The sequence below is a fragment of the Stegastes partitus genome, unplaced genomic scaffold (genome assembly GCF_000690725.1).
Source record: "Stegastes partitus isolate 25-593 unplaced genomic scaffold, Stegastes_partitus-1.0.2 Scaffold301, whole genome shotgun sequence".
NCBI classification, from domain to species: domain Eukaryota; kingdom Metazoa; phylum Chordata; class Actinopteri; family Pomacentridae; genus Stegastes; species Stegastes partitus.
Window position 1 is genome coordinate 460,600 of NW_007578032.1, and position 13,096 is coordinate 473,695.

General features: G+C 41.1%; 1 protein-coding gene across 1 annotated transcript in view; it reads left to right on the forward strand.

The window, feature by feature from the left end:
* The window catches only part of atrn (attractin), a 197,954-nt gene that overhangs the window by 88,644 nt on the left and 96,214 nt on the right, over nucleotides 1-13,096 (forward strand). Inside the window, exons 20-24 of the mRNA XM_008283190.1 lie at nucleotides 819-912; nucleotides 3,398-3,450; nucleotides 6,624-6,718; nucleotides 9,331-9,409; nucleotides 10,759-10,916. Of these exons, the coding sequence (XP_008281412.1) occupies nucleotides 819-912; nucleotides 3,398-3,450; nucleotides 6,624-6,718; nucleotides 9,331-9,409; nucleotides 10,759-10,916 (479 nt within the window). The remainder of the gene's footprint in view (nucleotides 1-818; nucleotides 913-3,397; nucleotides 3,451-6,623; nucleotides 6,719-9,330; nucleotides 9,410-10,758; nucleotides 10,917-13,096) is intronic.

The window sequence follows — 13,096 nt, forward strand, 5'->3', positions numbered from 1 at the left end:
TGATCGACCCTGATCAGGCTGATACAATCAGGCTCGGGACATCCTCAGTTAGATCATTCGATTATTGTTGCTCATTCATAAACGTAAAACAGGATTTTACTGTTGCAGTAATGCGGTAATCTGGAGGAAACAGGCAGCGGTGGAACACAAAATACCCAACCCTAGTTAACAATCCTCTCTTCAGATGTGAAACATGATATTGCACAGCACCGACTCGAGATCTAAACTCCTGTATTTGAGCTGGACTCTTTTTTTGTGTTGTATTTTGTATCCTCTTCCCCCCCCCTTTGCCTGGAGATTGAGAGTGTTTCTCGGTGCGACGGGGTGTAACAGGCAGGATGGCTCCGGCTGTTGTTTGTACCTGAGCAGTGAGCAGCATTTCTGAGTGTCTGTGTGCACTTCACAAGGAGGACGGCTCCCGGGGAATCTGCTGGGAGATTTCAAAGCCTTCACTGATGCTGCTTTGTTACCGGACTTCTGTGTTATTACAAAACGCCACATTCAAGCAGAAGGCGGTTGGTATCGGGCGGTATCAGAGGCTGCCAGAGCGGGCCGTGTAAATCCAAATGCGTAGTCAGAATGAGGGAACTGAACTAAAGTGCATACAGGACGTGTAGGGAACGGCCATCCATGCTAATAGAAGAGTCTGCAGGATTTGATGTCGACTAAATACATGTTTTGAATCAAGACAGCCTCACATGCATCGGTCAAGAACATTATATACAACACCTGCAGTACATTCTGCAGCAGTCTGATGTGTGTGTGATTGCAGGTGTTAAAAAAAAGTCTGTCTCTTATGTTTTATTTCTTTTGTTCAGCCTGCAAGTGCAACGGCCACGCCAGCATGTGCAACCCCAACAACGGCAAGTGCTTCTGCACCACCAAAGGCATCAAAGGAGATCGATGCCACCTGTGAGTTTCACGTTTTATGATGCTCATCCGTCCCTCTGTCCTCTCGTGTGCTTCCACGTTTTCTATCCCCTCTGCTGTGTCTGCAGTTTCAGAAAGAAAAAATCCTTTAACTGCGATGCTTAGGCCCCCCTGCAATTACATTCTGGATGGGGTGGTTTACTGGTTTCATCTCCACTTAGATGCATTGTTTGCAACGCAGCGTTTTCAGATGGATTTTTGATATTTTGGCCTTAAAATAAGTGTCCTCCACTGTGGGAACCTTTTTTTTTTGATAGGAAGCCATTTTATGAACTATGGTACCCAACTTATGTTTTGATCAGAAGAAGTCATGATGATTTGGAGGTTGTACTTTTAGATAGTAGCAGCTTTTTGGGGGAGTTGGTCAGGTAACTTGTAAAACACAGACCGGAGAGCTTCTAAAATATTTGTACTTACGGTTAAACCCCAAAATTACTCCTATCCAAGCCAAATTCTGATTTATATGTCATTTTAGTTTTTTTTCTGGCAGGAGCTGACATAAACAAATGACAAAAGACACCAAAGCATTGTGTCACAGATGTTAATGATGGATTTTAACTATTTCTTTTTGCTGTTTTACTAAAAGAAATTCTTAAAATTGTGGCATTTTTTAAAACAATTCAGCTCCTGTACCATTCAAGATGGAATTTCTACTCTATTCAAGAGCACTCCAACACACTGTAAATATAGAACAGCTGATGCAGTAGTTCTCCAGTCAGTTAACAGTTGCAGTTTATAGCTAAAACCAAAGAGCTGAGCGAGCTTTCTATTAAGGTCCGTCGCTGAGAGCGGCACATCGTGGCTGCTCACAAGACGGAGAAACGCCATAAAGTCACATTCGAGTGTTTGCCAGTGCACAGTGCAAAGCATCGTCGAAAAGTACAAGAAGTTCCACGCTGAGGAAAATGTAAAAGGACGTCATACGAAGCCGAAAGTGACTCTTGCACGGGCAGGAATGAATCCAAGATCATCCTGATGAATCAGAGTAGTTCTGGTACCAACGTCTCAATCAAACACCCAACGAGGCCGATCTTCATGGAAGGCTTCACTTCTACACAAAAGCTCACCTGGCTGAGAGAAACATCATCAGTCCTTGGTCAGATGAGATGAAAATAATAATATAATGATAGTAAACTTTATTTGTGCAGCACCTTTAAGAACAGAATTCACAATAAAGAAATACAACACACAGTGAGACAAGGCAACACAGGAAAACAACATGTACAAAACGTGCAGGCAAACACTTAAGATATAAAAATACACACAATAAAAATGGAAAAGAACAAGCTGGGTCACTGTTTCCTCAGGGGCCCTCACAGAAAAGGCCCTTTGGATTTGAGCAAAATGATGCTGTTTGGACAGAAAGGAGAACCCGTCAACCCCAAGAACACCATCCTCAAGGTCAGATATGTTGATGGGAACGTGAAGTTTTGTGGGGTTTTTTTGCATCTGATGGCTCCGGCAACTTTGTTGAAGTAAACGGCATCATGAGATAAAAGGAATCTGGAGAAAAACTTCTGGTGTTCTGAAGAAAAGCTTCCAACAAGACAAAGATCTGAAACATGCAGCCAAAGCAGTCCAGATCTGAATCACATCGAGAATCTGTGGAGGGATCTGAAGACCAGAGTGATGACGAGGAAGCCTTCAATCTCAAAAAGCCTGAGATCGGCGCAAGATCTGAGAGGAAACATGCAGAAAGCTTGTTAGCAAGTAAAAGAAGAGTTTGATGGCGTTTTTAGTAAAAATGTAAACAAAAGAAAACACAGAAATGGTTGAAACTCCACATTAATCCTCTCTAACGCAAAGTCTTACTGTCTTATGTCGCTTGTTAAGGTCACTTCCATTCAGAGCGAGGATATTAGTCAAATAAAAAGTCAAAAACTTGGCATTGGAATGAATAATCCTGGGCTTAACTGTGAGTATTCTGAAAGCATTCAGCGTTAGGTGAACTTCTCGGGATGTTTTTGGAGTTTTATTTGCTAAATCCTATAGAGAAGACTGACAAACTGCTTTGGGGAGAGAAAAAAAAATGTACAAAAAGTGCTGAACTACACAAAATTCTGTCATTTCTTTATTTCACAAAGACCTGCAAGGCCACACATTAATATATTGAGCTTTAAACCCACCATATCCTGCAGTTTTTCTGTCTTTTTTTGGCACGCCGTAGTAGCAGCTGTTCATTAGCGCTTGCAGCTATATTTTTAGCACTTATCTTAACCTTCATTATCATAGGACTGCCCAAAATCCATTAAAGAAAAACTCCAGATAAAGTTTCACAAACGAACGGCCATCAGTATGAAAATGAGGTTATTTTCGTCTTAAAGTTTTCGGCGGCGGTGGAGGGTTTTAATTTCAGCTTCCTGTCAGTCTGTTTTCTGTCTGAAGGTCAACGCTCCTCTCCTTCGTTCTTTTTTTTGCCCCACTTCTGCTCATCCATCCTCCACTCGTCTCTTTCCTTTCATTTCAGGTGCGAAGTCGAGAACCGCTACCAAGGCAACCCTCTCAAAGGAACATGCTACTGTAAGTGGAATTCCAATTACTAACTTCAGTGAAGGCGCGGGGCGAAATCACACTAAGAAAACACCGCGAGCTCTGACTCTTCCTCCTTGTTCGGGGGTCGATGCCAAGGCAGCTACACGGCTCCTAAATCAAAGAAGTTTGATGCTTTAAAAAAATAAAATAATAAAAAAAAACAGCAGCCGGAGGAGAAACAGCTCGTTTTTTTTTGTCTTTTTTTTAAAAACAAGTCACAGGTGGGAAGAATCGAAAGCGAGTCGCGGATGAAAGTGAATCGCCGAAGAACGCGGGGAAGCTTTTTGAAGGACCGTCTTTCTCTTTTCCCTGCTGCGATGAGTCACTTTGCCGCCGTACGCCGTAGATTACTGTCTCGTCATTATTATTCCTGTCAATTGTGATTTCGGAGATTATAGTAATGTCACGAGAGAGAGAGAGAGATCTGTCAGTGAAACCGCGGAATTAGACGAGCTTTCCCGTCCCTCAGGCTCCCGCTCGTCATTATTTTATGATCCTGAAATGTTTTTTTATGGAGGAGATTTTGTCCCCCCTGTTAGATTCTTGTACTTATAGAAGCTCTTTTCTGGATGCTTAACAATGTCGGCTTTATCGGTCTGTTAACGTCACTTTTGTGTTTGTGCTGCTCGGGGCTTTGTTCAAACGTGTACGGACACGAAAGACGACGGTTCAGGCAGGAAGCGTATCATACAGTCAAGTCATCTGTAGTATATATTAGTGCACCAGTAAACAAAAGATGACATCTATGCTAACATCTAGCTAATCGAACAGTCCAAGTAACCAACACTTTATTTCAAGTTTTCTAAATAGTGAAAATTCTGAGGACAACCACCGAGTAACAAATGATTTTTATGCAGCTGTATGTTGATTCTGATTCTCCGTTTCGGGAATAATTTACCGTAATTTCTGGACTACAAGCCGCTACGCTTTGAACACTGCGGCTTAAACAATGATGCGGCAAATTTTGGGGTTTTTACGATTTTTACGAATTTGCCTCGAGACCAAAGTGACATTGAGAGCGACAACAAAAGAGAGACTGAGGAAGTGACGAAGTGATTCTGAGGCTGTTCAACTCCGACACCGAAGAAGACAACTTTAGTGGTTTTAGTGCAGGAGGAAGATGAAGATAGAGATCAATGACTTTTCCTGGTAGGCTGCTGTATTTTCTTAACCAGTCGTCTTACAGGCACTGTTCGTAAAAAAGCATTTACGGCATTTCTGCATGTTACCGCTACGTATTTAATTAAAAGTTTAAAAAATCTTCCTGTGTAAATATCTCATGTTACAACGTGGACACCTGCAGCTTAGAGACAAGTGCGGCCTGTGTATGTACAAAACTTGTTTTCTTTTTAAAGTTAGTGGGCGTGGCTTATATTCAGGTGCCTCAATAGTCCAGAATTTACGGTAATAATAAATGTATGTAGCTCTCTTATTTGGAAGACGTTCATCTGCTGTTCGATGCTGCAGGTATTTAATAAACTCAGAGGAAATCGTCCTAAACAACCAGAAGTGACACATTTAACTTCAGTTTCTGTTCATCTGAAGCTGGATTAAAGTCATTATAGTTCAGTCTCATTAACCTGAGCCGACCTTATTGCTGTAGAATTGCACTTTTATGTACTTTTTAGTTCGTAATAGATGGAAAACAAAGTGAATGAGGAAGGTGCTCTGGGATTTTTAGCACCGCGCTCTCTGTGATGTTTTTGGACCAAAATCGGAGCTAAAATGCCGAAAAAATCTTCCTGAAATCATTTCAAACAGCTCAAACATTCGTCTGTCCTTTACTCCGAGCAGGATGTTCATTCAGCCACGAAGCCGTCACGTTCGTATGCCGTCAGATTTGCAGAAAAGACGTCACAAAGAGCCCAGACCGACCGGGGTCGAGCGATGCCGCCCGGCGTTTCTATTACCGGTTGAATTAAATGCGTTTTGTCCCGAAGCAATTTTTTTTCCGTCTAATTGGTTAATTTCTGAGAATCAATCAAGCATAGGTTTTAAATCTCCCACTGCGAGGATGTCGCCGCTTTTCTGCGTTCAGTATTCTTTGAAATCTTTAACGGAAATAATGAACAAATCCAAGTCGAGCCGTAACAATCAGTCCCTTAATTAGTCGGAGAAACAACAGAAAATGAAACTTTTTTAATGGTGTCGTTTAAATCATTTCTGTTTTTTTTTTAAGCAAACCAGCTTGTTTCAGTGTTGGGATTTCCTTTTATTCCCTGTTTTGTGTCATTGTAAAGTGAATTTTTGGAGCTTGGTGAGCTTTGGATGTCACCTTTGGCTGTGGAAAAGTGCAACGGAGAGTATTTTCTCACAAATGAAGTAATGATCTGCAGAAGAATTCAAGGATTCCAGGAACTTTGTTGTCATGCCAGCTCACATTTACATGTTTGTGGTACGAAATTGGCACTCAGAAGCCTAATAAATAATAAGTCCAATGTAAAACATGGACGCTGAAATAAATCATTAACTGGAGCTCTGTCAGTTTTGTTAAATGTGTAGACGGAAGGAAAAACTGCCACTGTCTTTGGGATTTACCGAACGCCTCGACAGTAATTCCTTGAAAATCTGTAGTGATACGACTGAATCTACAGCTGGAGCGCATGTGTGCCTGCTGTTTGAAAAGAGTATTACCCAGCCAAAAATGAAAATATTGCATTGATTTGAACCAGCGTGAGAAGGATCACAGACTTCTTTTTTGGAATAAGTGGCTGGTAAATGAAAAAAGAAATGGTTTTGAAATGGTCAGTAAAGTCTGGGGGAAAATTGAAGCTTCCAGATCGCTTGAAAAAAAAAAAAAAAAAAGTGTGCAGCACAGTCAGACACGGTTTGGTTCCCTCCAAGCAGCTGCACATCTCTCAGTTCATATACCGTTGCGGCGCTTTAATGTCGGCCGGCCGGCGCTCGGCCGTAGAACCCGTCGTCTGACCTTCATCACAGAACACACAGCGAAATCCTCAGGTCCATCCAGGAAAGTCAATAGAATCGTGGGATAGAAAGCGAGCGGGGATAATATCCTGCCCGGAGCGCTGTCTCAAAACATGTTCTTGTGTGACTTTCAAACTACACTAATCGAGTTATTCTTCTCCTCCTCCTCCTCCTCCTCCTGCTCCTGCTTTTTGTAATTCCCACCGCTCTCCTCCACACCCGGCTTCAAACAGACACTCTGCTCATCGACTACCAGTTCACCTTCAGCCTGTCGCAGGAGGACGACCGCTACTACACCGCCATCAACTTCGTGGCCACACCTGAGGAGGTACGTGTCTGACGGCGAACGCCCCGCCGCCACAGCAGCTGTCACTTTAATGAGGATTAAGCATCTTAAAGTCGGCACCTGGTCATGATGTTTCCTTCTCCTTCGGTTATTGTCGAACATTTGTTCCTGGGATTCTTCTCCAGATGTTTCACTGGTCATAAGTTTGTTAACCCTCTGCTCCTGTCACATTTCTACTCACTAATAATACTTTTTCACTACAATCTGAAGTCCTGCACCTCTGTGGAAACATCACAAACATGGCTAGAAGTAGAGAGAACTCAGAAATGTGTTTTGTGCAGCATTACAGCGAAACAATAAAAAAAGTATGGAATCAGCACGTAGAACATTTTTCCAAGAGCCTTCATGTGTTGCCAACACTGGAGAAAAGAATGGTGGCTCTATATTTTGTAGGTTTTTATCTATTTACATTTTTGTTTGATTTCCACACTCGTCTCCTCTCTGCTCCGTGTAAACACTGCCTGCAGTTCAACCGAAAAGTTGTTGAATTTTTGTCAGGTGACTTTTGGTCACAGTTGAGTCACTGATAACTTTTTGGTTTTGACAAAGGCTACAGAATTTATTATTATTATTATTATTATTACTATTATTATTTAAATGTAATTGAATTTTTATTTACATTGATTTTTTTATTCAATCATTTTTTTAATTTTTAATTTTATTTATTTATTTTTACAAAACATGACTAATACAAAGGGTCTATTTTTTCGTGTTTTTTTTTTTTTTTTTTTTTAAATAGGAGACTTACAATAAAGTGTTCTTTAGATTCTGGTTTTCAGCTCAATATTGCACATGATTACACCGTTTAGAAAACTGAAAATCTGACGAATCTTTCAGTTTTTACAGTTTCTCGCTTTGCTACATGGTGGCATTTTTGCCATTTTTCTATATTTTATTTATTATTTCAGTTTATATATTTATATTTTTCATATATTTGATGATATTAGGCTGAATGTTAGTCAATATTCCCAACAGAACCGTAAACTGCTCATAATTTGACCCATCAGAAAGCTGAACATCTGAGAATTCTTTAGATTTTTACAGTTACTGGCTCTAAAAAGTCGAGAAATTTGGTGACTTTTTTTGTTTGAAGATAATAAACCTTTAGCTTTATCTCTTTTTTCTTCTTTTTTGATTATTTAAACATAATTGATTTGCTTTATAGGACGATTTCCAGCTGAGGTTTCATCAGTATTCCCAACAGAACCAGTAATTGCTCTTAGTTTGACCCATCAGAACGATGAAAACCTGAGAATTCTCACATTTTCTTTCCTTTAAAGACAACAAACCTCTCAAACCTGCCAACTGGGTTTTGGATTCCGAGTGTTGAACTTGTGCAGAAGTCACATAATCACTCGAAAACACTGGTGGCAATTAAAACATTCAACAACAATGAGAGATCACAATTTAATGAACCATACAACTACATAAATAGATATATTGTTGTGTATTCCATATCTAAAGAAGAGGAGGCAAAACCAGCCTTTTATATACGAACCTAAACATAAGCATAATTCATGAATGATGAGCCACAGAACAAGACCAAAATCTAATAAACACAGCCAGTACGACTCCCTCAGCACTTCCCCGAGTGAAAGTTAGTCTTCCGGCGACGAGCACAGAGACGCTGGAGTAGCGTTCCACCAAAGAGCGATGTCCTAACATGAACTGCACTCATCACACAGTCTGTCACACAGATGTTTCCCCTGCAAACAAAAGCCTGTCCGGCCCTGTTTACCTGGGCTGCAGCATCTGGAGCCCGAACTGAAACGCAAGCATCTGATTAAACGTTCCAGATGGTATTTTTTTTTTCCCTCCTGACAAAGCTTTTACTGAAGGGGTTGCAAATGCAGAAATGCGATCTGTTCGTCGACTGAAAAAGTTAATGTGATTTTAAAGTGACGTCTTGGTTAAGTTTTGCTTCACGTTCGGTGAAACTTTGACTCAACCAGTCGCTAAAAGATGCTTTTAATTCCCAACATACACACAAAACTTTAACGATAACACCTGGACAATGTTCACGAATCCCAGCTGAGGCCGTCTCTGCCGACGTCGACGGTGTAAAACGCATGATTCATTAATGAACTCTGTCTCTTAGCGAGTCCGTTAGCATTAATTAGAGCTCCGTCTACGTCTATTTGACGTTATTAAAGCTTCACTTTCAGCGTGCGCGTGCTGTGTTCATCAGCGATTCCTGTTCAAACATTTGATTTGTTAATTCGTCTTCCATTAGCTGTGCAAACATGCCCTCGTACAGTAGCTGTTTGTGCAGCTGCAGAGCCGAGCTGGAATGAAGTCGCTGCCTTTACAGTAGAACCAGAGGGGCTTTTTGACCTGTTACACCCACCGTGGTTCTGCCAATAATGTGTGTTTCATGAAGTAAAAACTGCAGACCGACATTTCATCAGCGTTTCCCAATTATTTCATGTATTGATTTGGTTTCCTTTCTTTTCTAATGGTTTAAATGGACTCATTTAGTTTTTAATTTACTGCTTTTGTATCTGATGTTGTAGCTTTTTGTTGTGTTTAAATGCAACTCATAATTGACTTCACCTGATTTAACACCCTTTCCGTGTCCTCACTTGTCTCTGCAGCCAAACCGGGATCTAGACATGTTCATAAACGCCTCCAAGAACTTCAACCTCAACATAACGTGGGCGACGAGCTTCACCGGTAAGTCCCACCACACACTCTGAACTGGTAGCGCTTCACCCTCTGAACCTGCAGGTTGTTTTAAAGGCGCAATGTCTTTAAAAAATTAGCAAATTACACCATTTATCAGAGCTAGAAATGGTAAAAACAAAGAAAAAAAGTTGGATTTTCAACTAATCATCTGTTCTGTGTTGTTTTGTCTGGAAAAATTAACCAAATCTGACCTTGAAATTGTGATATTTCATCCAAAAATGTCTCATTTCAAAAACAAATTCCAGTAATTAATGTCCTTGATGCAACTGAGAAGCTGTAACTGACTCATATGTTGCTGATGTTGATCAAGTTAAACCCTCTGAACCCTAAAACCAGTGGGTGGATTTGAAAAGTATGTCAACTTTATTATTTTTAAATTTCGCAAAAATCGAACCTTTCATTATAAAAGGTAGAAACAGAAAGAATCTTCAGGTTTTCGAATCGTGCAACTTCTGGTTCTGTCAGAAATATAAAGTAGACCTCAGCTCAAAAACACCATTTAAAAATATCACTTTATTCTACATGTTTCATTTAAAAATTTGCCCAAAATTCACCTTTTGCACCAACCAGATTTTGTAAAAACAAAAAATTCTGCGCTCCTTGTGAAAACTGAGAAGCCGTGATTGACTCATCTTTGACCAACAGTCACCTGAGGAAAAATTCAGAGACTTTTTGGTTGAACTGCAGGCTGTGTTTAAACAGGAGACAAGTATGGAAACCAATCAGAGAGATTGAGAGCAAAACAAATCATATTTGATCAATAAAATAAATGCAAAATGGCTCAACAATGGTACACAGAGGAGCGAATAACTCTAGGATACATTCTGCACGGTGAAACGCCTAACGAGTGGCATGGTGTGTGCAGAGCAGTGTGAGAAGCACGCGGTTTGCAGAGAGATTATAAAAATGCAAATGCAGCCCGGCGTCTCATTTGTAAACATGCGCTGCTTTTCTCAGACACAAACAAGCGGTTCGGAGGATGTCACCTCCGGCTCTTTCCACATTTCACATGTCAGGAATAACTGACACGTTAACAATGTGACGGCAAAGTGGCAGTTTGCTGACATTAGCTGCAAACATTGTTTTTACAAAATAAAAAAAGTGCTTTTGGATAGGTTTGTTATGCAAGTGGAAATTTAGCCAGAAACACAGACGTAATGCAGACGTTTAAGATTTGTCTCTAACTACTGTGACCTTTCTGGCTTTTCTCTCTCCGTCCTCCTCCTCCTCCTCCTCCTCCCCCTCTGCTGCCTTTTTCTCTCCATCGACCTGTTGTTTTTAACTTCCTTCCTCCGTCTCCGTCCCCTCCATCCCTCCTTCTTCTTTCTGTCCCCCAGCGGGCACCCAGACCGGGGAGGAGATTCCCATCGTCTCCCGGAGCAACATCAAGGAGTTCAAAGACAGCTTCTCCAACGAGAACTTCGACTTCCGCAACAGCCCCAACATCACGTTCTTCGTCTACGTCAGCAACTTCACGTGGCCCATTAAGATTCAAGTAAGCGAGCTCGACGAGAAAGTCATTTCTGAGTAACGCTGCGGCGTGTTTAAACCACAGTCTGCCAAAGAATAGCACTTTGAATTGTACATCTTACCACCTTCAGCTGCACTTCGGGAAATATATCTGTCTAAAAATTGTTCTGACAGCTCAAATCCACAACAGAGAAGCGACTCATTGGCCGTCTCTGCGGTGCTTTGTATTAATCTTAACTGGCCAAATGCGTTTCTGACAGACAGAATAACACGTCCGAGGATCCGCGTCCATTTGCTGCTTTGTTAAACATGAAAACAAAGACGATTGGTTAGATTTGACTCCAGAAATCTCAAATTGGGAGCGTTCGGGTTTGACAGCACGGCAAAGCAGGAGCGATGGAAACTTGGAATTAAATGTGACACGACGGGGAAGTGGCTCGAGAATTTAAAAAAAAGTTATTACTGAACAAAAGTTTCCAACAGGTGTGCCGTTCGGGCTGCTTTACCTGGAAAGTGCAGCTTTAAACTCCGGTCACGCTGCTTCTTCAAAGATGTGAGGAGGTAAATAATAAAAAAAAAAGGTTTCCTGCCCTGGTGTGCAGGAGCTTTTTTTCCTCTGCGGTGTTGATGTGGCTCCTGGGCAGGAGGTTGTGAATGGGACGCTTCATCTGTGTGTGTTCGTGCAGCCGAGCTACAGTCACGGCTGCACTCGGTGGAAAAAAGAACAGTCGGATGGTACAACGCCGGGCGGATTTGCAACAGGATTAAAGTGTTTCAGTCACTTAATTTACTGCAAGGATTGTTTCCAAAGTGAAAAATACATCGAAAAAGTCTTTAGTATGTAAATACAGTTTATATCCACTTGCTTACACCGTTTATCCTTCTTATCTGCCTGTGCGGCGCGAGGCCACTCTACGCTGTGCTTATGGGAAGTACATTCACATGCATTCATTCGACTCTTTTGTCCGAACGCGTCGCTCTGAATGTTTAGCGGCGTCGGAAAAAAACCTGAAGGAAACCGAACACTTCATTAAACAGTTTCAGACAAAACAAAACAACAAAGACAGGTTTTATTGCAGAGGCTGATGTGTTAGATTGCTTTAGTTTTTTAGCAAAGTGCGCCTAATAAAGCAGCAGCTAATGGGAGGCACCAGCGTTTGGAAATATTGGATTTTACTTTTAAACATTTTTAAACACTCCCTGCAATGAAAATCCATTTTTTAGCTTGTTAAAACGTCCACATTGTGGCTTTTATGTGCTGCAAGATGCATTATAAGCGATACAAGCAGTCAACAATGTGACTGAACGTTTCAGGGCACCGATGACTCAAAAACACTTTGATACGTCACAGATCCAAGAACCAACCGTCAGCTTAGCTATTTGTCTTCAGAGTAGGTTTCTGGTTTGAGCATGCATGTCTGAATTACATCAGAACTACATTTAGTGCAGTATAGAGTAGTTTTACAGAGTTTAAACAGAGATAGTAGGTGAGCTGGTGTGCTCGAGTGGCAAAGAGGTAAAAGAACAGACTTTATAGATCTGCACTGTTGAGAAGAAACAATTGTAGAGGTACATCAGAGCCATTTTAGGTCAGGACGGGATGTTTTTATGGAAGAAAAAAAAAGTATAAATAGGTAGAATTAAGGGTTTCATCAATAACCAGCGATGAACCAATGAGCTTATTGATTACGTAGAAAAATAAAAATAAGTTGATGTAATCGCACAGGCAGAACAGCAACATTTTTGGACCTTTTAGTCGCATCAGTAACACTGAAAATAATCACAAAAACGCGTTAAACGAAAGCATCGAAGAATTTTAAAGCGATATAGAGTCACTCTGATTAAACTGCTGATATAAACAAACTGTTTCTGCTTTCTTTTGGATTTTATCTCGACTCAAACCTCCTCCAACATGTTTAAACGAGCTGCACTACAGCTGCATTAAAACACTTTTGTCTTGCGACGAGGTACATTTTTTGTCATTGCTGGTGAGCTGCGATGACAAAACACACTTCTACAGACTGATATCAGGACGCCTCGGTGGTGTTGTGTTGCCTCCATCAGTGACGTTGGATCTTTTTTTTCAGCTTTTGGTGGAATAATGAAACACAACGAGACAGACTTTGACTTTTGCTCTGATTAAACGGCTTCAGTTTGAAACACCTCGTGCAGCTTTACGTCTTCACACATGCGGAGCTGCTGCTG